General features: G+C 46.5%; 1 protein-coding gene across 5 annotated transcripts in view; it reads left to right on the forward strand.

Moving 5' to 3' along the window:
* The window catches only part of LOC137377468 (adhesion G-protein coupled receptor G4-like), a 180,525-nt gene that overhangs the window by 53,423 nt on the left and 99,685 nt on the right, over positions 1-27,417 (forward strand). For all 5 annotated transcript variants that reach the window (XM_068047082.1, XM_068047079.1, XM_068047078.1 and 2 more), the window contains 2 exons: positions 8,031-8,131; positions 8,819-9,439. In XM_068047082.1, coding sequence (XP_067903183.1) covers positions 8,032-8,131; positions 8,819-9,439 — 721 coding nt within the window. In that variant the 5' untranslated portion in view covers position 8,031. The remainder of the gene's footprint in view (positions 1-8,030; positions 8,132-8,818; positions 9,440-27,417) is intronic.

Genomic DNA, 27,417 nt, shown 5'->3' on the forward strand with positions numbered 1-27,417 from the left:
TGTTCATATACACACTGAGTGGGAGTGACTGTCCATGTACACACTGAGTGGGAGTGACTGTTCTTATACACACTGAGTGGGAGTGACTGTCCATGTACACACTGAGTGGGAGTGACTGTTCATATACACACTGAGTGGGAGTGACTGTCCATGTACACACTGAGTGGGAGTGACTGTCCATATACACACTGAGTGCGAGTGACTGTCCATATACACACTGAGTGGGAGTGACTGTCCATATACACACTGAGTGGGAGTGACTGTCCATATACACACTGAGTGGGAGTGACTGTCCATATACACACTGAGTGCGAGTGACTGTCCATATACACACTGAGTGGGAGTGACTGTCCATATACACACTGAGTGGGAGTGACTGTCCACGTACACACTGAGTGGGAGTGACTGTTCATATACACACTGAGTGCGAGTGACTGTCCATGTACGCACTGAGTGCGAGTGACTGTCCATATACACACTGAGTGCGAGTGACTGTCCATATACACACTGAGTGGGAGTGACTGTCCATATACACACTGAGTGCGAGTGACTGTCCATATACACACTGAGTGGGAGTGACTGTCCATGTACGCACTGAGTGCGAGTGACTGTCCATATACACACTGAGTGGGAGTGACTGTCCATATACACACTGAGTGCGAGTGACTGTCCATGTACGCACTGAGTGGGAGTGACTGTCCACATACACACTGAGTGGGAGTGACTGTCCATATACACACTGAGTGCGAGTGACTGTCCATATACACACTGAGTGGGAGTGACTGTCCATATACACACTGAGTGCGAGTGACTGTCCATATACACACTGAGTGGGAGTGACTGTCCATGTACACACTGAGTGCGAGTGACTGTTCATATACACACTGAGTGGGAGTGACTGTCCATATACACACTGAGTGGGAGTGACTGTCCATGTACACACTGAGTGCGAGTGACTGTCCATATACACACTGAGTGCGAGTGACTGTCCATATACACACTGAGTGGGAGTGACTGTCCATATACACACTGAGTGGGAGTGACTGTTCATATACACACTGAGTGCGAGTGACTGTCCATATACACACTGAGTGGGAGTGACTGTCCATATACACACTGAGTGGGAGTGACTGTTCATATACACACTGAGTGCGAGTGACTGTCCATATACACACTGAGTGGGAGTGACTGTTCATATACACACTGAGTGGGAGTGACTGTCCATATACACACTGAGTGGGAGTGACTGTCCATATACACACTGAGTGCGAGTGACTGTCCATATACACACTGAGTGGGAGTGACTGTTCATATACACACTGAGCGGGAGTGACTGTCCATATACACACTGAGTGGGAGTGACTGTTCATATACACACTGAGTGCGAGTGACTGTCCATATACACACTGAGTGCGAGTGACTGTCCATATACACACTGAGTGGGAGTGACTGTTCATATACACACTGAGTGCGAGTGACTGTCCATATACACACTGAGTGGGAGTGACTGTCCATACACACACTGAGTGGGAGTGACTGTTCATATACACACTGAGTGCGAGTGACTGTCCACATACACACTGAGTGCGAGTGACTGTTCATATACACACTGAGTGCGAGTGACTGTTCATATACACACTGAGTGGGAGTGACTGTTCATATACACACTGAGTGCGAGTGACTGTCCACATACACACTGAGTGTGAGTGACTGTTCATATACACACTGAGTGGGAGTGACTGTCCATATACACACTGAGTGGGAGTGACTGTTCATATACACACTGAGTGGGAGTGACTGTCCATATGCACACTGAGTGCGAGTGACTGTCCATATACACACTGAGTGGGAGTGACTGTCCATATACACACTGAGTGCGAGTGACTGTCCATGTACGCACTGAGTGGGAGTGACTGTCCACATACACACTGAGTGGGAGTGACTGTCCATATACACACTGAGTGCGAGTGACTGTCCATATACACACTGAGTGGGAGTGACTGTCCATATACACACTGAGTGCGAGTGACTGTCCATATACACACTGAGTGGGAGTGACTGTCCATGTACACACTGAGTGCGAGTGACTGTTCATATACACACTGAGTGGGAGTGACTGTCCATATACACACTGAGTGGGAGTGACTGTCCATGTACACACTGAGTGCGAGTGACTGTCCATATACACACTGAGTGCGAGTGACTGTCCATATACACACTGAGTGCGAGTGACTGTCCATATACACACTGAGTGGGAGTGACTGTCCATATACACACTGAGTGGGAGTGACTGTTCATATACACACTGAGTGCGAGTGACTGTCCATATACACACTGAGTGGGAGTGACTGTCCATATACACACTGAGTGGGAGTGACTGTTCATATACACACTGAGTGCGAGTGACTGTCCATATACACACTGAGTGGGAGTGACTCTTCATATACACACTGAGTGGGAGTGACTGTCCATATACACACTGAGTGGGAGTGACTGTCCATATACACACTGAGTGCGAGTGACTGTCCATATACACACTGAGTGGGAGTGACTGTTCATATACACACTGAGCGGGAGTGACTGTCCATATACACACTGAGTGGGAGTGACTGTTCATATACACACTGAGTGCGAGTGACTGTCCATATACACACTGAGTGCGAGTGACTGTCCATATACACACTGAGTGGGAGTGACTGTCCATATACACACTGAGTGCGAGTGACTGTCCATATACACACTGAGTGGGAGTGACTGTCCATGTACACACTGAGTGGGAGTGACTGTTCATATACACACTGATTGCGAGTGACTGTCCATATACACACTGAGTGGGAGTGACTGTCCATACACACACTGAGTGGGAGTGACTGTTCATATACACACTGAGTGCGAGTGACTGTCCACATACACACTGAGTGCGAGTGACTGTTCATATACACACTGAGTGCGAGTGACTGTTCATATACACACTGAGTGGGAGTGACTGTTCATATACACACTGAGTGCGAGTGACTGTCCACATACACACTGAGTGTGAGTGACTGTTCATATACACACTGAGTGGGAGTGACTGTCCATATACACACTGAGTGGGAGTGACTGTTCATATACACACTGAGTGGGAGTGACTGTCCATATGCACACTGAGTGCGAGTGACTGTCCATATACACACTGAGTGGGAGTGACTGTTCATATACACACTGAGTGCGAGTGACTGTTCATATACACACTGAGTGGGAGTGACTGTCCATGTACACACTGAGTGGGAGTGACTGTTCTTATACACACTGAGTGGGAGTGACTGTCCATGTACACACTGAGTGGGAGTGACTGTTCATATACACACTGAGTGGGAGTGACTGTCCATGTACACACTGAGTGGGAGTGACTGTCCATATACTCACTGAGTGCGAGTGACTGTCCATATACACACTGAGTGGGAGTGACTGTCCATGTACACACTGAGTGGGAGTGACTGTTCATATACACACTGAGTGCGAGTGACTGTCCATATACACACTGAGTGGGAGTGACTGTCCATATACACACTGAGTGGGAGTGACTGTTCATATACACACTGAGTGCGAGTGACTGTTCATATACACACTGAGTGGGAGTGACTGTTCATATACACACTGAGTGCGAGTGACTGTCCACATACACACTGAGTGCGAGTGACTGTTCATATACACACTGAGTGGGAGTGACTGTCCATATACACACTGAGTGGGAGTGACTGTCCATATACACACTGAGTGGGAGTGACTGTTCATATACACACTGAGTGCGAGTGACTGTCCATATACACACTGAGTGGGTGTGACTGTTCATATACACACTGAGTGCGAGTGACTGTTCATATACACACTGAGTGGGAGTGACTGTTCATATACACACTGAGTGCGAGTGACTGTCCACATACACACTGTGTGCGAGTGACTGTCCATATACACACTGAGTGGGAGTGACTGTTCATATACACACTGAGTGCGAGTGACTGTCCATATACACACTGAGTGGGAGTGACTGTCCACATACACACTGAGTGCGAGTGACTGTCCACATACACACTGAGTGCGAGTGACTGTCCATATACACACTGAGTGCGAGTGACTGTCCACATACACACTGAGTGGGAGTGACTGTCCATATACACACTGAGTGGGAGTGACTGTCCATATACACACTGAGTGCGAGTGACTGTTCATATACACACTGAGTGCGAATGACTGTCCATATACACACTGAGTGCGAGTGACTGTCCACATACACACTGAGTGGGAGTGACTGTCCATATACACACTGAGTGGGAGTGACTGTCCATATACACACTGAGTGCGAGTGACTGTTCATATACACACTGAGTGGGAGTGACTGTCCATATACACACTGAGTGGGAGTGACTGTCCACATACACACTGAGTGCGAGTGACTGTTCATATACACACTGAGTGCGAGTGACTGTCCACATACACACTGAGTGGGAGTGACTGTCCATATACACACTGAGTGGGAGTGACTGTTCATATACACACTGAGTGCGAGTGACTGTTCATATACACACTGAGTGCGAGTGACTGTCCATGTACACACTGAGTGGGAGTGACTGTCCACATACACACTGAGTGGGAGTGACTGTCCATATACACACTGAGTGGGAGTGACTGTTCATATACACACTGAGTGGGAGTGACTGTCCACATACACACTGAGTGGGAGTGACTGTCCATATACACACTGAGTGGGAGTGACTGTTCATATACACACTGAGTGGGAGTGACTATTCATATACACACTGAGTGCGAGTGACTGTTCATATACACACTGAGTGGGAGTGACTGTCCATATACACACTGAGTGGGAGTGACTGTCCATGTACACACTGAGTGCGAGTGACTGTCCATATACACACTGAGTGGGAGTGACTGTCCATATACACACTGAGTGCGAGTGACTGTCCATATACACACTGAGTGGGAGTGACTGTCCATATACACACTGAGTGGGAGTGACTGTCCATATACACACTGAGTGGGAGTGACTGTTCATATACACACTGAGTGGGAGTGACTGTCCATATACACACTGAGTGGGAGTGACTGTCCATATACACACTGAGTGGGAGTGACTGTTTATATACACACTGAGTGCGAGTGACTGTCCATATACACACTGAGTGGGAGTGACTGTTCATATACACACTGAGTGGGAGTGACTGTCCATATACACACTGAGTGGGAGTGACTGTCCATATACACACTGAGTGCGAGTGACTGTCCATATACACACTGAGTGGGAGTGACTGTTCATATGCACACTGAGTGGGAGTGACTGTCCATATACACACTGAGTGGGAGTGACTGTTCATATACACACTGACTGCGAGTGACTGTCCATATACACACTGAGTGCGAGTGACTGTCCATATACACACTGAGTGGGAGTGACTGTCCATATACACACTGAGTGCGAGTGACTGTCCATATACACACTGAGTGGGAGTGACTGTCCATGTACACACTGAGTGGGAGTGACTGTTCATATACACACTGAGTGCGAGTGACTGTCCATATACACACTGAGTGGGAGTGACTGTCCATATACACACTGAGTGGGAGTGACTGTTCATATACACACTGAGTGCGAGTGACTGTCCACATACACACTGAGTGCGAGTGACTGTTCATATACACACTGAGTGCGAGTGACTGTTCATATACACACTGAGTGGGAGTGACTGTTCATATACACACTGAGTGCGAGTGACTGTCCACATACACACTGAGTGCGAGTGACTGTTCATATACACACTGAGTGGGAGTGACTGTCCATATACACACTGAGTGGGAGTGACTGTTCATATACACACTGAGTGGGAGTGACTGTCCATATACACACAGAGTGCGAGTGACTGTCCATATACACACTGAGTGGGAGTGACTGTTCATATACACACTGAGTGCGAGTGACTGTTCATATACACACTGAGTGGGAGTGACTGTCCATGTACACACTGAGTGGGAGTGACTGTCCATATACACACTGAGTGCGAGTGACTGTCCATATACACACTGAGTGGGAGTGACTGTTCATATACACACTGAGTGGGAGTGACTGTCCATGTACACACTGAGTGGGAGTGACTGTTCATATACACACTGAGTGGGAGTGACTGTCCATGTACACACTGAGTGGGAGTGACTGTCCATATACACACTGAGTGCGAGTGACTGTCCATATACACACTGAGTGGGAGTGACTGTCCATGTACACACTGAGTGGGAGTGACTGTTCATATACACACTGAGTGCGAGTGACTGTCCATATACACACTGAGTGGGAGTGACTGTCCATATACACACTGAGTGGGAGTGACTGTTCATATACACACTGAGTGCGAGTGACTGTTCATATACACACTGAGTGGGAGTGACTGTTCATATACACACTGAGTGCGAGTGACTGTCCACATACACACTGAGTGCGAGTGACTGTTCATATACACACTGAGTGGGAGTGACTGTCCATATACACACTGAGTGGGAGTGACTGTCCATATACACACTGAGTGGGAGTGACTGTTCATATACACACTGAGTGCGAGTGACTGTCCATATACACACTGAGTGGGTGTGACTGTTCATATACACACTGAGTGCGAGTGACTGTTCATATACACACTGAGTGGGAGTGACTGTTCATATACACACTGAGTGCGAGTGACTGTCCACATACACACTGAGTGCGAGTGACTGTCCATATACACACTGAGTGGGAGTGACTGTTCATATACACACTGAGTGCGAGTGACTGTCCATATACACACTGAGTGGGAGTGACTGTCCACATACACACTGAGTGCGAGTGACTGTCCACATACACACTGAGTGCGAGTGACTGTCCATATACACACTGAGTGCGAGTGACTGTCCACATACACACTGAGTGGGAGTGACTGTCCATATACACACTGAGTGGGAGTGACTGTCCATATACACACTGAGTGCGAGTGACTGTTCATATACACACTGAGTGCGAGTGACTGTCCATATACACACTGAGTGCGAGTGACTGTCCACATACACACTGAGTGGGAGTGACTGTCCATATACACACTGAGTGGGAGTGACTGTCCATATACACACTGAGTGCGAGTGACTGTTCATATACACACTGAGTGGGAGTGACTGTCCATATACACACTGAGTGGGAGTGACTGTCCACATACACACTGAGTGCGAGTGACTGTTCATATACACACTGAGTGCGAGTGACTGTCCACATACACACTGAGTGGGAGTGACTGTCCATATACACACTGAGTGGGAGTGACTGTTCACATACACACTGAGTGCGAGTGACTGTTCATATACACACTGAGTGCGAGTGACTGTCCATGTACACACTGAGTGGGAGTGACTGTCCACATACACACTGAGTGGGAGTGACTGTCCATATACACACTGAGTGGGAGTGACTGTTCATATACACACTGAGTGGGAGTGACTGTCCACATACACACTGAGTGGGAGTGACTGTCCATATACACACTGAGTGGGAGTGACTGTCCATATACACACTGAGTGCGAGTGACTGTCCATATACACAGTGAGTGGGAGTGACTGTCCATATACACACTGAGTGGGAGTGACTGTCCATATACACACTGAGTGCGAGTGACTGTCCACATACACACTGAGTGCGAGTGACTGTTCATATACACACTGAGTGCGAGTGACTGTCCATATACACACTGAGTGGGAGTGACTGTCCATATACACACTGAGTGCGAGTGACTGTCCATATACACACTGAGTGGGAGTGACTGTCCACATACACACTGAGTGGGAGTGACTGTCCATATACACACTGAGTGCGAGTGACTGTCCATATACACACTGAGTGGGAGTGATTGTCCATGTCCCTGACTGTTGAAACTTCACTCTGTGTTCTAGCAATTCAAAACATTACTCTGAGGAAGTCTACTTACACTTCTTTTGTTTAAAATATGTTTCTTTCTTTCCAGGATGATTTTCTATGCACCATTGAGAATTTTCAATCTCTATCGGCCATCCCATTGGCGTTTAATCCTTGGGATTCTCATCTTCATTTATCCTTGTTCAACAGGTGAGAATTGTTAATCATTTTAAATAGTAAGAAAGCATTTCTTTGGTATTAGGTTACAAACTTTAAGCTGTTTTATGTTATAGTTTGCGCAGTTGCCTTATGTTAGTCACTAATTGCCAGGAGGCCCATACATATTACAGAGCCTGGGGCGGGGGGGGGGGGGGATTTTTAAGTTACAAAGAAAGACTTGCATTTATATAGCACCTTTCACAACCTCAGAACATTCCAAAGCTCTTTACAGCCAGGAGGTACCATTTGAAGTGTAGTCACCTGCAATATAGGAATTGAGCAGCTAATTTATGCACAGCAAGATCCCACAAAGGATTGAGATAAATGATCAAATGATCTGTTTTTAGATGTTGATTGAGGGAATAATGTTGGACAGGAAACTGAGGAGAATGTCCCTGCTCTTCAAAATGGTGCCATGGGATCTTTCATGTTAGCCGAGAGGGGAGACGGGCCCTCGGTTTAATGTTTCAGATGTGATGGATGCCATTCACAAGCCCGCCCCAGTGTCTTTTGTCTGATAAAGTTGCTGTGAAGTGCTGGGATGTTCTTCTACAAAATATAAACATAAATGCAAGTTGTTGTCGTTCATGCAATTATTCGGATACTTGCATGTCTCTGATTATTAGAGGATTGCAATATTTCTTGCACCTAAACTTTTGTGATTTCCTTTTGTTGCAGTGAGTATTTCTATGAAAGGCCAAAAGGCAAATTTTGATGTAACCTCTAAATACGGGACTCTGTGTGAAGGAGTCCACATGCCTGAACTGACTGAGCTGACTGTCTGCATTGACATTTATCTAACCCACAATACCAACACGTGGGCAGCATTTACCTATCACATTGCAGCATCTGGAGGTGACCAAGAGCTGGGAATTGGAAGCCAGGATCATAAGCTTAGGGTGTGGTTTTCTGGTACAATCAAAGAAACCCAGATCTTTATGCCATTAAACGTCTGGAACACGGCATGTTTCACATGGAGTAACTCTTCCAAAGTCCTCACTGTGTATCTGAATGGTTCAGAGCAATACACTTCCAATATGACAGGCAGCAGTGTGAATTCTGGTGGATCCTTAGTCCTGGGACAGTACCAACTATCCCAACCAAACACTTCAAAGATTGAGTTTCACAAATCCTGGAGTTTTTTTGGGGAATTATACTATTTCAGAGTATGGGACTATGTGAAAAGTTCTCTGGAGCTTTCTCAGTTGCACTGTTCGGATGGTGATCTTATCAGCTGGTCAACAAAGCATTTGAATTTCACAAGCAACACACTGGGAAATGATCCCACACTTCGATGCAGTAAGTCACACATGAAAATAACATTGCAGCATCTTTAAAGCAGATCAGTTTGCAGAGAAGTAGAGAGGTGGAGCAGAATTTAATGTGTCTGTGTAAGGTGGGTGTGATGGTGGGGGGATTTAATGTGTCTGTGTAAGGTGGGTGTGCTGGTGGGGGGATTTAATGTGTCTGTGTAAGGTGGGTGTGATGGTGGGTGATTTAATGTGTCTGTGTAAGGTGGGTGTGATGGTGGATAATTTAATGTGACTGTGTAAGGTGGGTGTGATGGTGGGTGATTTAATGTGTCTGTGTAAGGTGGGTGTGATGGTGGGGTGATTTAATGTGTCTGTGTAAGGTGTGTGTGATGGTGGGTGATTTAATGTGTCTGTGCAAGGTGGGTGTGATGGTGGGTGATTTAATGTGGTTGTGTAAGGTGGGTGTGATGGTGGATAATTTAATGTGGTTGTGCAAGGTGGGTGTGATGGTGGGTGATTTAATGTGACTGTGTAAGGTGGGTGTGATGGTGGGTGATTTAATGTGACTGTGTAAGGTGGGTGTGATGGTGGGTGATTTAATGTGACTGTGTAAGGTGTGTGTGATGGTGGGTGATTTAATGTGGTTGTGTAAGGTGGGTGTGATGGTGGGTGATTTAATGTGTCTGTGCAAAGTGGGTGTGATGGTGGGTGATTTAATGTGTCTGTGCAAGGTGGGTGTGATGGTGGGGTGATTTAATGTGTCTGTGCAAGGTGGGTGTGATGGTGGGTGATTTAATGTGTCTGTGCAAGGTGGGTGTGATGGTGGGTGATTTAATGTGGTTGTGTAAGGTGGGTGTGATGGTGGATAATTTAATGTGGTTGTGTAAGGTGGGTGTGATGGTGGATAATTTAATGTGGTTGTGCAAGGTGGGTGTGATGGTGGGTGATTTAATGTGGTTGTGCAAGGTGGGTGTGATGGTGGGTGATTTAATGTGACTGTGTAAGGTGGGTGTGATGGTGGGGTGATTTAATGTGGTTGTGTAAGGTGGGTGTGATGGTGGATAATTTAATGAGGTTGTGCAAGGTGGGTGTGATGGTGGGTGATTTAATGTGGTTGTGCAAGGTGGGTGTGATGGTGGGTGATTTAATGTGACTGTGTAAGGTGGGTGTGATGGTGGGGTGATTTAATGTGACTGTGTAAGGTGGGTGTGATGGTGGGTGATTTAATGTGGTTGTGTAAGGTGGGTGTGATGGTGGGTGATTTAATGTGACTGTGTAAGGTGGGTGTGATGGTGGGGTGATTTAATGTGACTGTGAAAGGTGGGTGTGATGGTGGGTGATTTAATGTGACTGTGTAAGGTGGGTGTGATGGTGGGGTGATTTAATGTGACTGTGTAAGGTGTGTGTGATGGTGGGGTGATTTAATGTGGTTGTGTAAGGTGTGTGTGATGGTGGGTGATTTAATGTGGTTGTGCAAGGTGGGTGTGATGGTGGGTGATTTAATGTGACTGTGTAAGGTGGGTGTGATGGTGGGGTGATTTAATGTGACTGTGAAAGGTGGGTGTGATGGTGGGTGATTTAATGTGGTTGTGTAAGGTGGGTGTGATGGTGGGTGATTTAATGTGTCTGTGCAAGGTGGGTGTGATGGTGGGTGATTTAATGTGACTGTGTAAGGTGGGTGTGATGGTGGGTGATTTAATGTGGTTGTGTAAGGTGGGTGTGATGGTGGGTGATTTAATGTGTCTGTGCAAGGTGGGTGTGATGGTGGGTGAATTAATGTGACTGTGTAAGGTGGGTGTGATGGTGGGTGATTTAATGTGACTGTGCAAGGTGGGTGTGATGGTGGGTGATTTAATGTGACTGTGTAAGGTGGGTGTGATGGTGGGGTGATTTAATGTGACTGTGTAAGGTGGGTGTGATGGTGGGTGATTTAATGTGACTGTGTAAGGTGGGTGTGATGGTGGGGTGATTTAATGTGACTGTGCAAGGTGGGTGTGATGGTGGGTGATTTAATGTGACTGTGTAAGGTGGGTGTGATGGTGGGGTGATTTAATGTGACTGTGCAAGGTGGGTGTGATGGTGGGTGATTTAATGTGACTGTGTAAGGTGGGTGTGATGGTGGGGTGATTTAATGTGACTGTGTAAGGTGGGTGTGATGGTGGGTGATTTAATGTGACTGTGCAAGGTGGGTGTGATGGTGGGTGATTTAATGTGACTGTGTAAGGTGGGTGTGATGGTGGGGTGATTTAATGTGGTTGTGTCAGGTGGGTGTGATGGTGGGTGATTTAATGTGGCTGTGTAAGGTGGGTGTGATGGTGGGTGATTTAATGTGACTGTGTAAGGTGGGTGTGATGGTGGGTGATTTAATGTGTCTGTGTAAGGTGTGTGTGATGGTGGGTGATTTAATGTGGTTGTGTAAGGTGGGTGTGATGGTGGGGTGATTTAATGTGTCTGTGTAAGGTGGGTGTGATGGTGGGGTGATTTAATGTGACTGTGTAAGGTGGGTGTGATGGTGGGGTGATTTAATGTGACTGTGTAAGGTGGGTGTGATGGTGGGTGATTTAATGTGACTGTGTAAGGTGGGTGTGATGGTAGGTGATTTAATGTGGTTGTGTCAGGTGGGTGTGATGGTGGGTGATTTAATGTGACTGTGTAAGGTGGGTGTGATGGTGGGTGATTTAATGTGGTTGTGTCAGGTGGGTGTGATGGTGGGGTGATTTAATGTGTCTGTGTAAGGTGGGTGTGATGGTGGGTGATTTAATGTGGTTGTGTAAGGTGGGTGTGATGGTGGGTGATTTAATGTGTCTGTGTAAGGTGGGTGTGATGGTGGGTGATTTAATGTGACTGTGTAAGGTGGGTGTGATGGTGGGTGATTTAATGTGGTTGTGTAAGGTGGGTGTGATGGTGGGGTGATTTAATGTGTCTGTGTAAGGTGGGTGTGATGGTGGGGTGATTTAATGTGTCTGTGTAAGGTGGGTGTGATGGTGGGTGATTTAATGTGACTGTGTAAGGTGGGTGTGATGGTGGGTGATTTAATGTGACTGTGTAAGGTGGGTGTGATGGTGGGTGATTTAATGTGGTTGTGTCAGGTGGGTGTGATGGTGGGTGATTTAATGTGACTGTGTAAGGTGGGTGTGATGGTGGGTGATTTAATGTGGTTGTGTAAGGTGGGTGTGATGGTGGGTGATTTAATGTGGTTGTGTAAGGTGGGTGTGATGGTGGGTGATTTAATGTGTCAGTGCAAGGTGGGTGTGATGGTGGGTGATTTAATGTGTCAGTGCAAGGTGGGTGTGATGGTGGGTGATTTAATGTGTCTGTGCAAGGTGGGTGTGATGGTGGGTGATTTAATGTGGTTGTGTAAGGTGGGTGTGATGGTGGGTGATTTAATGTGTCAGTGCAAGGTGGGTGTGATGGTGGGTGATTTAATGTGTCTGTGCAAGGTGGGTGAGATGGTGGGTGATTTAATGTGGTTGTGTAAGGTGGGTGTGATGGTGGATAATTTAATGTGGTTGTGTAAGGTGGGTGTGATGGTGGATAATTTAATGTGGTTGTGCAAGGTGGGTGTGATGGTGGGTGATTTAATGTGGTTGTGTAAGGTGGGTGTGATGGTGGGTGATTTAATGTAACTGTGTAAGGTGGGTGTGATGGTGGGTGAATTAATGTGTCTGTGTAAGGTGGGTGTGATGGTGGGGTGATTTAATGTGTCTGTGTAAGGTGGGTGTGATGGTGGGTGATTTAATGTGTCTGTGCAAGGTGGGTGTGATGGTGGGTGATTTAATGTGTCTGTGCAAGGTGGGTGTGATGGTGGGTGATTTAATGTGGTTGTGTAAGGTGGGTGTGATGGTGGATAATTTAATGTGGTTGTGTAAGGTGGGTGTGATGGTGGTTAATTTAATGTGGTTGTGCAAGGTGGGTGTGATGGTGGGTGATTTAATGTGGTTGTGCAAGGTGGGTGTGATGGTGGGTGATTTAATGTGACTGTGTAAGGTGGGTGTGATGGTGGGGTGATTTAATGTGGTTGTGTAAGGTGGGTGTGATGGTGGATAATTTAATGAGGTTGTGCAAGGTGGGTGTGATGGTGGGTGATTTAATGTGACTGTGTAAGGTGGGTGTGATGGTGGGGTGATTTAATGTGACTGTGTAAGGTGGGTGTGATGGTGGGTGATTTAATGTGGTTGTGTAAGGTGGGTGTGATGGTGGGTGATTTAATGTGTCTGTGCAAGGTGGGTGTGATGGTGGGTGATTTAATGTGACTGTGTAAGGTGGGTGTGATGGTGGGTGATTTAATGTGACTGTGCAAGGTGGGTGTGATGGTGGGTGATTTAATGTGACTGTGTAAGGTGGGTGTGATGGTGGGTGATTTAATGTGACTGTGCAAGGTGGGTGTGATGGTGGGTGATTTAATGTGACTGTGTAAGGTGGGTGTGATGGTGGGGTGATTCAATGTGTCTGTGTAAGGTGGGTGTGATGGTGGGGTGATTTAATGTGACTGTGTAAGGTGGGTGTGATGGTGGGTGATTTAATGTGACTGTGTAAGGTGGGTGTGATGGTGGGTGATTTAATGTGACTGTGTAAGGTGGGTGTGATGGTGGGTGATTTAATGTGGTTGTTTCAGGTGGGTGTGATGGTGGGTGATTTAATGTGGCTGTGTAAGGTGGGTGTGATGGTGGGTGATTTAATGTGTCTGTGTAAGGTGGGTGTGATGGTGGGTGATTTAATGTGACTGTGTAAGGTGGGTGTGATGGTGGGTGATTTAATGTGTCTGTGTAAGGTGTGTGTGATGGTGGGTGATTTAATGTGGTTGTGTAAGGTGGGTGTGATGGTGGGGTGATTTAATGTGTCTGTGTAAGGTGGGTGTGATGGTGGGGTGATTTAATGTGTCTGTGTAAGGTGTGTGTGATGGTGGGTGATTTAATGTGGTTGTGTAAGGTGGGTGTGATGGTGGGGTGATTTAATGTGTCTGTGTAAGGTGGGTGTGATGGTGGGGTGATTTAATGTGACTGTGTAAGGTGGGTGTGATGGTGGGTGATTTAATGTGGTTGTGTCAGGTGGGTGTGATGGTGGGTGATTTAATGTGGTTGTGTAAGGTGGGTGTGATGGTGGGTGATTTAATGTGGTTGTGTAAGGTGGGTGTGATGGTGGGTGATTTAATGTGGTTGTGTAAGGTGGGTGTGATGGTGGGGTGATTTAATGTGACTGTGTAAGGTGGGTGTGATGGTGGGTGATTTAATGTGACTGTGTAAGGTGGGTGTGATGGTGGGGTGATTTAATGTGACTGTGTAAGGTGGGTGTGATGGTGGGTGATTTAATGTGGTTGTGTCAGGTGGGTGTGATGGTGGGTGATTTAATGTGGTTGTGTAAGGTGGGTGTGATGGTGGGTGATTTAATGTGACTGTGTAAGGTGGGTGTGATGGTGGGTGATTTAATGTGACTGTGTAAGGTGGGTGTGATGGTGGGTGATTTAATGTGTCTGTGTAAGGTGGGTGTGATGGTGGGGTGATTTAATGTGACTGTGTAAGGTGGGTGTGATGGTGGGTGATTTAATGTGACTGTGCAAGGTGGGTGTGATGGTGGGTGATTTAATGTGACTGTGTAAGGTGGGTGTGATGGTGGGGTGATTTAATGTGGCTGTGTAAGGTGGGTGTGATGGTGGGTGATTTAATGTGACTGTGTCAGGTGGGTGTGATGGTGGGTGATTTAATGTGACTGTGTAAGGTGGGTGTGATGGTAGGTGATTTAATGTGGTTGTGTCAGGTGGGTGTGATGGTGGGTGATTTAATGTGGCTGTGTAAGGTGGGTGTGATGGTGGGTGATTTAATGTGACTGTGTAAGGTGGGTGTGATGGTGGGTGATTTAATGTGTCTGTGTAAGGTGGGTGTGATGGTGGGTGATTTAATGTGACTGTGTAAGGTGGGTGTGATGGTGGGTGATTTAATGTGTCTGTGTAAGGTGTGTGTGATGGTGGGTGATTTAATGTGGTTGTGTAAGGTGGGTGTGATGGTGGGGTGATTTAATGTGTCTGTGTAAGGTGGGTGTGATGGTGGGGTGATTTAATGTGTCTGTGTAAGGTGGGTGTGATGGTGGGTGATTTAATGTGACTGTGTAAGGTGGGTGTGATGGTGGGTGATTTAATGTGACTGTGTAAGGTGGGTGTGATGGTGGGTGATTTAATGTGGTTGTGTCAGGTGGGTGTGATGGTGGGTGATTTAATGTGGCTGTGTAAGGTGGGTGTGATGGTGGGTGATTTAATGTGGCTGTGTAAGGTGGGGGTGATGGTGGGTGATTTAATGTGACTGTGTAAGGTGGGTGTGATGGTGGGGTGATTTAATGTGGCTGTGTAAGGTGGGTGTGATGGTGGGTGATTTAATGTGACTGTGTCAGGTGGGTGTGATGGTGGGTGATTTAATGTGACTGTGTAAGGTGGGTGTGATGGTAGGTGATTTAATGTGGTTGTGTCAGGTGGGTGTGATGGTGGGTGATTTAATGTGGCTGTGTAAGGTGGGTGTGATGGTGGGTGATTTAATGTGACTGTGTAAGGTGGGTGTGATGGTGGGTGATTTAATGTGTCTGTGTAAGGTGGGTGTGATGGTGGGTGATTTAATGTGACTGTGTAAGGTGGGTGTGATGGTGGGTGATTTAATGTGTCTGTGTAAGGTGTGTGTGATGGTGGGTGATTTAATGTGGTTGTGTAAGGTGGGTGTGATGGTGGGGTGATTTAATGTGTCTGTGTAAGGTTTGTGTGATGGTGGGTGATTTAATGTGACTGTGTAAGGTGGGTGTGATGGTGGGTGATTTAATGTGACTGTGTAAGGTGGGTGTGATGGTGGGTGATTTAATGTGGTTGTGTCAGGTGGGTGTGATGGTGGGTGATTAAATGTGTCTGTGTAAGGTGGGTGTGATGGTGGGTGATTTAATGTGGTTGTGTAAGGTGGGTGTGATGGTGGGTGATTTAATGTGGTTGTGTCAGGTGGGTGTGATGGTGGGTGATTTAATGTGGCTGTGTAAGGTGGGTGTGATGGTGGGTGATTTAATGTGGCTGTGTAAGGTGGGGGTGATGGTGGGTGATTTAATGTGACTGTGTAAGGTGGGTGTGATGGTGGGGTGATTTAATGTGGCTGTGTAAGGTGGGTGTGATGGTGGGTGATTTAATGTGACTGTGTCAGGTGGGTGTGATGGTGGGTGATTTAATGTGACTGTGTAAGGTGGGTGTGATGGTAGGTGATTTAATGTGGTTGTGTCAGGTGGGTGTGATGGTGGGTGATTTAATGTGGCTGTGTAAGGTGGGTGTGATGGTGGGTGATTTAATGTGACTGTGTAAGGTGGGTGTGATGGTGGGTGATTTAATGTGTCTGTGTAAGGTGGGTGTGATGGTGGGTGATTTAATGTGACTGTGTAAGGTGGGTGTGATGGTGGGTGATTTAATGTGTCTGTGTAAGGTGTGTGTGATGGTGGGTGATTTAATGTGGTTGTGTAAGGTGGGTGTGATGGTGGGGTGATTTAATGTGTCTGTGTAAGGTTTGTGTGATGGTGGGTGATTTAATGTGACTGTGTAAGGTGGGTGTGATGGTGGGTGATTTAATGTGACTGTGTAAGGTGGGTGTGATGGTGGGTGATTTAATGTGGTTGTGTCAGGTGGGTGTGATGGTGGGTGATTTAATGTGGCTGTGTAAGGTGGGTGTGATGGTGGGTGATTTAATGTGGCTGTGTAAGGTGGGTGTGATGGTGGGTGATTTAATGTGACTGTGTAAGGTGGGTGTGATGGTGGGTGATTTAATGTGGTTGTGTAAGGTGTGTGTGATGGTGGGTGATTTAATGTGTCTGTGTAAGGTGGGTGTGATGGTGGGTGATTTAATGTGGTTGTGTAAGGTGTGTGTGATGGTGGGGTGATTTAATGTGACTGTGTAAGGTGGGTGTGATGGTGGGGTGATTTAATGTGACTGTGTAAGGAGGGTGTGATGGTGGGTGATTTAATGTGGTTGTGTAAGGTGGGTGTGATGGTGGGTGATTTAATGTGGTTGTGTAAGGTGGGTGTGATGGTGGGTGATTTAATGTGACTGTGTAAGGTGGGTGTGATGGTGGGGTGATTTAATGTGACTGTGTAAGGTGGGTGTGATGGTGGGTGATTTAATGTGGTTGTGTAAGGTGGGTGTGATGGTGGGTGATTTAATGTGGTTGTGTAAGGTGGGTGTGATGGTGGGTGATTTAATGTGGTTGTGTAAGGTGGGTGTGATGGTGGGTGATTTAATGTGGTTGTGTAAGGTGGGTGTGATGGTGGGTGATTTAATGTGGTTGTGTAAGGTGGGTGTGATGGTGGGTGATTTAATGTGGTTGTGTCAGGTGGGTGTGATGGTGGGTGATTTAATGTGGTTGTGTAAGGTGGGTGTGATGGTGGGTGATTTAATGTGGTTGTGTAAGGTGGGTGTGATGGTGGGGTGATTTAATGTGGTTGTGTAAGGTGGGTGTGATGGTGGGTGATTTAATGTGACTGTGTAAGGTGGGTGTGATGGTGGGTGATTTAATGTGGTTGTGTAAGGTGTGTGTGATGGTGGGGTGATTTAATGTGGTTGTGTAAAGTGGGTGTGATGGTGGGTGATTTAATGTGGTTGTGTAAGGTGGGTGTGATGGTGGGTGATTTAATGTGACTGTGTAAGGTGGGTGTGATGGTGGGTGATTTAATGTGGTTGTGTAAGGTGTGTGTGATGGTGGGGTGATTTAATGTGGTTGTGTAAAGTGGGTGTGATGGTGGGTGATTTAATGTGGTTGTGTAAGGTGGGTGTGATGGTGGGTGATTTAATGTGACTGTGTGAGGTGGGTGTGATGGTGGGTGATTTAATGTGGTTGTGTAAGGTGGGTGTGATGGTGGGGTGATTTAATGTGTCTGTGTAAGGCGGGTGTGATGGTGGGGTGATTTAATGTGTCTGTGTAAGGCGGGTGTGATGGTGGGTGATTTAATGTGTCTGTGTAAGGCGGGTGTGATGGTGGGGTGATTTAATGTGTCTGTGTAAGGCGGGTGTGATGGTGGGGTGATTTAATGTGTCTGTGTAAGGCGGGTGTGATGGTGGGGTGATTTAATGTGACTGTGTAAGGTGGGTGTGATGGTGGGTGATTTAATGTGGTTGTGTAAGGTGTGTGTGATGGTGGGGTGATTTAATGTGGTTGTGTAAAGTGGGTGTGATGGTGGGTGATTTAATGTGGTTGTGTAAGGTGGGTGTGATGGTGGGGTGATTTAATGTGTCTGTGTAAGGCGGGTGTGATGATGGGTGATTTAATGTGACTGTGTAAGGTGGGTGTGATGGTGGGGTGATTTAATGTGTCTGTGTAAGGCTGGTGTGATGGTGGGGTGATTTAATGTGTCTGTGTAAGGCGGGTGTGATGGTGGGGTGATTTAATGTGTCTGTGTAAGGTGTGTGTGATGGTGGGTGATTTAATGTGTCTGTGTAAGGCGGGTGTGATGGTGGGGTGATTTAATGTGTCTGTGTAAGGCGGGTGTGATGGTGGGTGATTTAATGTGACTGTGTAAGGTGGGTGTGATGGTGGGTGATTTAATGTGGTTGTGTAAGGTGTGTGTGATGGTGGGGTGATTTAATGTGTCTGTGTAAGGTGTGTGTGATGGTGGGTGATTTAATGTGTCTGTGTAAGGCGGGTGTGATGGTGGGGTGATTTAATGTGTCTGTGTAAGGCGGGTGTGATGGTGGGTGATTTAATGTGACTGTGTAAGGTGGGTGTGATGGTGGGTGATTTAATGTGGTTGTGTAAGGTGTGTGTGATGGTGGGGTGATTTAATGTGGTTGTGTAAAGTGGGTGTGATGGTGGGTGATTTAATGTGGTTGTGTAAGGTGGGTGTGATGGTGGGGTGATTTAATGTGTCTGTGTAAGGCGGGTGTGATGGTGGGTGATTTAATGTGACTGTGTAAGGTGGGTGTGATGGTGGGTGATTTAATGTGACTGTGTAAGGTGGGTGTGATGGTGGGTGATTTAATGTGGTTGTGTAAGGTGGGTGTGATGGTGGGTGATTTAATGTGGTTGTGTAAGGTGGGTGTGATGGTGGGTGATTTAATGTGGTTGCGTAAGGTGGGTGTGATGGTGGGGTGATTTAATGTGTCTGTGTAAGGCGGGTGTGATGGTGGGTGATTTAATGTGGTTGTGTAAGGCGGGTGTGATGGTGGGGTGATTTAATGTGTCTGTGTAAGGCGGGTGTGATGGTGGGTGATTTAATGTGGTTGTGTAAGGTGGGTGTGATGGTGGGTGATTTAATGTGTCTGTGTAAGGTGGGTGTGATGGTGGGTGATTTAATGTGACTCTGTAAGGTGGGTGTGATGGTGGGTGATTTAATGTGACTGTGTCAGGTGGGTGTGATGGTGGGTGATTTAATGTGGTTGTGTAAGGTGGGTGTGATGGTGGGTGATTTAATGTGGTTGTGGAAGGTGGGTGTGATGGTGGGTGATTTAATGTGGTTGTGTAAGGTGGGTGTGATGGTGGGTGATTTAATGTGGTTGTGTAAGGTGGGTGTGATGGTGGGTGATTTAATGTGACTGTGTAAGGTGGGTGTGATGGTGGGTGATTTAATGTGGTTGTGTAAGGTGGGTGTGATGGTGGGGTGATTTAATGTGACTGTGTAAGGTGGGTGTGATGGTGGGTGATTTAATGTGACTGTGTAAGGTGGGTGTGATGGTGGGTGATTTAATGTGACTGTGTAAGGTGGGTGTGATGGTGGGTGATTTAATGTGACTGTGTAAGGTGGGTGTGATGGTGGGTGATTTAATGTGACTGTGTAAGGTGGGTGTGATGGTGGGTGATTTAATCTGGTTGTGTAAGGTGGGTGTGATGGTGGGTGATTTAATGTGACTGTGTAAGGTGGGTGTGATGGTGGGTGATTTAATGTGGTTGTGTAAGGTGGGTGTGATGGTGGGTGATTTAATGTGACTGTGTCAGGTGGGTGTGATGGTGGGTGATTTAATGTGGTTGTGTCAGGTGGGTGTGATGGTGGGTGATTTAATGTGTCTGTGTAAGGTGGGTGTGATGGTGGGTGATTTAATGTGTCTGTGTAAGGTGGGTGTGATGGTGGGTGATTTAATGTGACTGTGTCAGGTGGGTGTGATGGTGGGTGATTTAATGTGGTTGTGTAAGGTGGGTGTAATGGTGGGGTGATTTAATGTGACTGTGTCAGGTGGGTGTGATGGTGGGTGATTTAATGTGACTGTGTAAGGTGGGTGTGATGGTGGGTGATTTAATGTGGTTGTGTAAGGTGGGTGTGATGGTGGGTGATTTAATGTGACCGTATCAGGTGGGTGTGATGGTGGGTGATTTAATGTGGTTGTGTAAGGTGGGTGTGATGGTGGGTGATTTAATGATTGGCTGCTCATTTCCTTTGGCATCTCCACCAGACATTACCTTACCTCTCTTTGGAACTCCCACCCTGTGCTGTCGACACCCGAGGTTCATCATCGGCCGGGGGCTCTGCATGAGCCTGACCACCCACTGTCCTCCGAGTGTTGGCGTCCTCGGCTGTCTCAGCCTCAGCCAGCTGCTCAAGCGTGTATGTGCTGCTCTCACCAGCTTGTGACCCTGATTGTCATGCCGCGCAGTTACCCACCAAGGTGAAAGTATCTGCACTGGTGGAATGTGCAGGAGGGTGATGGAATGGTGTGTCCTCTGAGTCGTCCTCCTCCTCAGAAGTTGGCGGCTGTCCCACTGTGACTGCAGTCTCCTGTACATACCGACCTGCATGAGTAAAAACAAGGATGTGTGGGTTCGGCTGTTGTTACTGTCCCGTTTGAGACCAGTAATATTTTTGAAAAGAAATTTGAACTCCCAGTTATTTCTGAAAGAATTGCGCCACAAGATTTAATGTTTTGAACAGAAAGCTTTACTGTACAAGAGTTAAACAAAGCAGAACACTACTATCTTAACACTACAATTTGTAAACAAATACTTTAAGCTTCAAATCTTAACAGGACATGAAGATGTATACTCTAAAGTCTAAATCTCAATAGAACACTCCAGTTTAAATTTTACTTCCACCCCAAGAGTTCCCCTATACTTTACAGGATCTTGCCAGTTTGTTCACTTCTCCTGGAACCAATCCAAAGCGTACCACAGCTCTTAGGAATTTGATTTTCCTTAGTTTCTCAGCTATCTTCCGAGATATGAGATTTCCAGGAATTCTCCCTCTAGTATTCGGCTTGACAACCCTCCAGCTCTCTTTCAACACCTCACAAATCTGGATTTTCCAGCCTGAGCCTTGTCCTTACCCAAAACAGAAACAGCCCTGGTTCCTGATGGCCTTCCTGCTCCTGAGTCCAGCTGCTTTTAAAGCCAACTGCCTTTCTTTGTTAGAAAGCACAGAGAAAAAACACCTGACCAAAAGGCATCATCTTACATCATTTATCTTCATAGAGATGTGGATGTAAGATGTCCAAGAAAGGAAATTTAAGCTAATTACCTTCAACTCCAAAACCTCTCTTTGCTTTCAGATACCCACATGAATAATTAATATTGCTACCAATGACAGGACAATTCCTTCCAGACTTTCGGGCTAAACGAGATCACCTGCTGTTTTATGACTCTCGCCTCTCTAACTCTGTCCCTGTGAGTATACGTGGAAATAAAATCTCTTGGGTGGTCCTGAACTTTTTTAAATTCTGGAATTTCAATGATCTTACAGCTACACATTAAATTTCTCCAAAAATAAAAGTGATCTCTAAATTATTAATATAAACTGTGAACTAGATGATCATAACACCATGCAGATCTCATCATGTCAACTATGTGTGATCTGGGTCTCCAACATTAATGAGTATGTTGATGGAGGCCAATCCTCACTCTCTTGCACAGGGACTCCAGTCTCACCATTGGAAATTGCACGGCCATCCTGTCTCCCCCCAGTTCCAAGGCCTCTTCCTCAACAGTGGTGAGACGACGCAGATCAGGGACTCCTCCACCAGTCCATTCTGGACCGTCTCCCTTCTATTGTGGATCCTCTTGTCCTGAAAGAGGAAGGATGGAGATAGTAGAGATTGGCAGAGAGTTCAACATGACAATTCTGCTAGTGTCAGCCCCTCGACCCTACTGGAGATCGATATCTCTCATGCTGCCACACGCTGTCAGGGGTGTTAATGGGGTGAGCTATGAAGGACGGTTTCCTGTGGCCGAGATGCAGCCATGCATCTGTCAGGATGCAGTCCTAACCTCGTACCTTTGCCATCGCTGTAATGGTGCCACCTTCCCTGTGTCACGCACCATCCCACGTACTCACATGCAATCCCCAGAAAGGTGAGTGGTATGGAGAACTCACCTTGGCAGAATGCAGGTCATTGACCCTCTTCCTGCACTGGACCCAGTCGCACTGGGCAACCCCACAGCTGCTGACCTCCTCTGCGATCTCCACCCAGGCTTGCTTGGTCAGGTGTGGGGAACCTCTTCTTGCCATTGCTGGGGAAGAGAACCTCCCGCCTTCTCTTGGCAGCCTGGAGGAGAATCTGCAGGGAGGCATCACTGAACTGTGGGGTCACTCTGTGTCTTGCCTTGGCCCTCCTCGGGGAGTGAGGTGCAGGTACAGGAACCAGTCACACTAAGTTTAAAACTGCACCAAGCTGCCGAAGAATCTAAGGGCGGTGTGAATGCAGGGCTGCAGGATTTTAAATATGGTGCCAGCACCTGCTCCGGAGTCATCTGACGCCATAATTCGTGACTTGCATCTTGTCCCCACCATGATTGGAGTGGGGGGGAATGCGGGCTGCGTACCCTTTCTGCAAGTTGGCCGCCCGTTGCGTGATGGTGGTGGGGCGGCTATCCATTTCTGGGCCCACTGCTGGGATCATTAAATTCAGCCTGTACGTTTATTTAGGAAGGGAATTCCAGAGGATAGGGATGAGGTGGATGGACAGGAGCAGCACTGAGGAATTACCTGATTTATAGTACAGGAGGAAGTGGAGACTGGGGAGGTGAGGAATTCCAGACATCAGGCACTCTGGAAAAGAATGTGTTCCAGGAGGGAATGATGTTATAGAGTCGTACAGCATAGAAACAGGCCCTTCGGCCCACCGTGTCCATGCCGACCATAATAGAATTAATGAAAAGAAAGAATGAGAAAAGTTGCAATGGAGAGAATCAGATTACACGTGAGAGTGGAATCTATCAGATAACATCTTTTTGTGAGGGAGGAGCTGCAGGTATTTCCCCAGATATGGGATCAGTGCAGCAAACATTACCTGTGGGCAGTGGAGTTTAGGATCATACAAATCAGCGGCATCGGAAAGTTAACTTGCTTGATTAATGCTTTGTAAAGTATCACAAAGTTAATGCTGATCGCAAAAACAACGGAAACTGAGTTGATTGCGTGATATTCGATTCTTTCACTAAGCAAGCGTTTCCTTTGCTGTTAGGGTGCAAACTTTATGCGGTTTTAAGTTGCAGTTCAGGTCAGTTGCCTGCTACTGCAGTCAGTCACCTGTCTCCCGGAGGCCTGTACGATATATGGAGGCTGGAATGGGTGGGGTCCGGGTGGCTGCAGATCTTCAAGTTATAAACACTGAACTTGCATTTCTATAGCGTCTTTCACATCCTGAGGATATCCCAAAGACCTTCATGGCCAATGAAGTGCTTTTCAAAGGGTAGTCATTGTTGTAATACAGGAAATACAGCAGCTAATTTGTGCACAGCAAGCTCCCACAAATAGAAAACTGATAATAACCAGATAATGTGTTTAGTGATACTTGTTGAGGGATGAATATTGTTCAGGCACAGGGAGCAATTCCTTGCTCTTCTTTGAACAGTGGCAGTGGATCTTTTACACCCACCAGACTGGATAGCCAGGATCTCGGTTTACATTTCATTTGAAACACGTCACCTCCAACAGTTCAGCACTCCCTCAGTACTGCCTCTCCGACAGTTCAGCACCCCCTCAGTACTGCCTCTCCGACAGCTCAGCACTCCCACAATACTGCCTCTCCGACAGTTCAGCTCTCCCTCAGTACTGCCTCTCCAACAGTTCAGCACTCCCTCAGTACTGCCTCTCCGACAGTTCAGCACTCCCTCAGCACTGCCTCTCCGACAGTTCAGCACTCCCTCAGTACTGCCTCTCCGACAGTTCAGCACTCCCTCAGTACTGCCTCTCTGACAGTTCAGCACTCCCTCAGTACTGCCTCTCCGACAGTTCAGCACTCCCTCAGTACTGCCTCTCCGATTAGTGCAGCACTCCCTCAGTACTGCCTCTCCGACAGTTCAGCACTCCCTCAGTACTGCCTCTCTGACAGTTCAGCACTCCCTCAGTACTGCCTCTCCGATTAGTGCAGCACTCCCTCAGTACTGTCCCTCCAACAGTGCAGCAGTCCCTCAGTACTGACCCTCCAACAGTGCAGCAGTCCCTCAGTACTGACCCTCCAAAAGTTGTTGTATGTTTGCCTTTAAGAGTAATGTAACTTTAAGATCATAGTATGCTAATGAGCTAAGTGCCAGGATGCAGTCTTGTGACTGCAAGCCGGAGTCACTCTGCATCTGTAACACTTCAAGGAAAGTTCTGTAAATAGTTAGTTCTGTACTGTAAATAATAAGTCAGCTGAAATAAACTTGTTTGAGATCTTCAGCATAACAGAACTCCACGCATCTCATTTATGTTGCATCAGACAACATAAAATAACTCATTACATGGTGGCAGCTGTGGTGAGAAGACAAAGTCTGAGGTTGAAGACCACAGTTAAAACAGCTTTGAAAACAACCTTTCCTACAGCTAGTAGAGAGCAAGTTCAACAAAAATACTGGCTCAAACAGTGAAAAAAGAACTTACCTCAAGCTGTAGAAGACAGAGCACAGAACGAAAGGCTGCAAGTAAATCGGGTGAGTCATTGTGCCAACAAGTGAGGGATACTGTTTCAAAATAAAGCTTTGAAGTCCTTCAAATAATGTTTTTTTTTTCAAAAGCTCCATGTAAAAAAAAATGGGGAAAACCCGACTCTTTTTCTGAGCTGATTGAGGTCAGTGCCATTACAGGAGGTGCCTGTTAGAAAAAATGCAGGGACACCCAGATCACTGCAGAGCCTTCATCCATGCAGTCAAAGTTAAAAAAACCATTAAACTACTCGAGTGTGAATAAGAGCTTCCATTGATGAAGCCACAGTAAAAAAAATCATTAAAACCATTCGAGTGTGATGAACATAAAAAAACCCTCAGAAAAACCCATTGAACTGCCTATTGAACAGCTGTGTAAACAGAACAGGCTTAAGTGCTGGATGCAAGAAAACACACAGCACTAGCAAACTCCTGCTCCTGTCAATCAAAGCAGCTAGTATAAATAACAGACAGTCTCGTAAAGGGGAAACTCTGCAGAGTCATAGAACAAGTCTTAAAGCAGGTTTTAAAGCAAAAGAACAGCAGAAATATAGAGACCAAAAGTTCCCAGCATGAACTCGAAGGCCTTGGATATCCTATCCGAGTTCCAACCGTTCAACGAAAGAATGCAGTTATTCTTCACAGACCAAATAATTGTGGAACCAGAAAAACAGGCTGTAAAAATACTAATAACAGTTGAAAATGATGGATTACACAGAATCAACACCACAAGAACATCTGACGAGGACCAGAAAGATCCCACAATGTTATGGAAAGTGCTAGAAGATCAGCTCCAATTAAGAGTGCATTTTAGAATTCACCACCTGGAATTGATGTTCTGCAAGCAACAGCCACAGGAATCAATTGATCAGTTCATCAATAGAAGGCGTAGTGGAGGTAATGAATGTGATTTCTCTGTGACACACATTGAAGCATTCCAGAAAAACCTCTTGGGTAAAAAGAAAGGTCACAGCATTGATACATTGCTGGAACATGGCAGGAAATACGAAGCCATTGTAGTTGTACAACAGCATCTGCAAGCATTAGGTGCAGCCAATAGTATCGCCACCATAACCAGGTCGAAAAGAGCAAGCAAGTGTATGGTAAGTTCGGTCTGTCCCACTCACGGTGAAATTGTCCTGCATTTCATGACCTATGCAAGGCATGCGGTGCAAAAGGACACTGGGCCCGCCTGTGCAAGAAATCTGCCTCCAAAGATGCAGCGAGAAGCTGCAGCAGGACACAGACAAACAGAAGACAGGTGCAGCAACAGGGCAACAGCAGCAAGGAGAGCACCAGAGACCTGTGTAAATGCAAACCGATACACAAAGTCCACAGCGAAATAGACCTGAGACGAGACTCAACGAGGTGTAATTCTCAGCCAGAGAATGAACAGGCGTTCCACATTGTGAACTTGACACATCACTTTGTTGAAGTTAAACAACTGGAAGCTTTTGCCATCATTGACATCACAAAGAAAGCAGGCAAACACACACTCAGAGTTAAGATTGACATCGACGCTAGTGCAAATATCCTACCAGTCGGAATACTTAAAGATATGTACCGGAGTCATTGGAAAGCAATGATACAACCAACAACTGCCAAGTTATCTGCATACAACGGGTCACCCATCCCTTGCAGTGGCACACTACCAAAGCAATGCAGCTATGGTAAGTCGGCATGGAAACCACAAACGTTCTACCTAGTAGACACGAGTGGACCAGCAGTGGCAGGACTACCAGCGTGTAAGGACCTCAACATCGTGACCATCGACGAGGTCACCAAGGTACCAAGGGATGGGCAATAAATGCTGGCCTCATCAGTGACACACACATCCCAAGAATGAATAAAAAAAACCTCTTGTATGATAGCTATGTTTTGGCTTTACTACAACATAACTGCACTGTAACCACCTCTAACACAAAATGAAGTCAACCTCTTCAGGCTGTGGGAGTTTAATAATAGTGGAGATGTTAGTTCGCCTATGATTTATCGTGTGCAATAATAAGAGTTTCATCTTTACTTTTGAATGAATCTATTGATCTACAATTTCGCAATCTCTGCTGGTGTCCATTCTGAGTCAACTCCGAGCCAGCTCGTTCCTCCGCCTGCTGTTTTAAGACAGATGTTAACCCGCCAATCTCAAATGGGTCAACACACTTGCTAAAATAGCAGACAATGGAACATTAGACCAACGCA

This window comes from Heterodontus francisci, chromosome 15, assembly GCF_036365525.1.
Source record: "Heterodontus francisci isolate sHetFra1 chromosome 15, sHetFra1.hap1, whole genome shotgun sequence".
Taxonomy (NCBI): Eukaryota; Metazoa; Chordata; class Chondrichthyes; order Heterodontiformes; family Heterodontidae; genus Heterodontus; species Heterodontus francisci.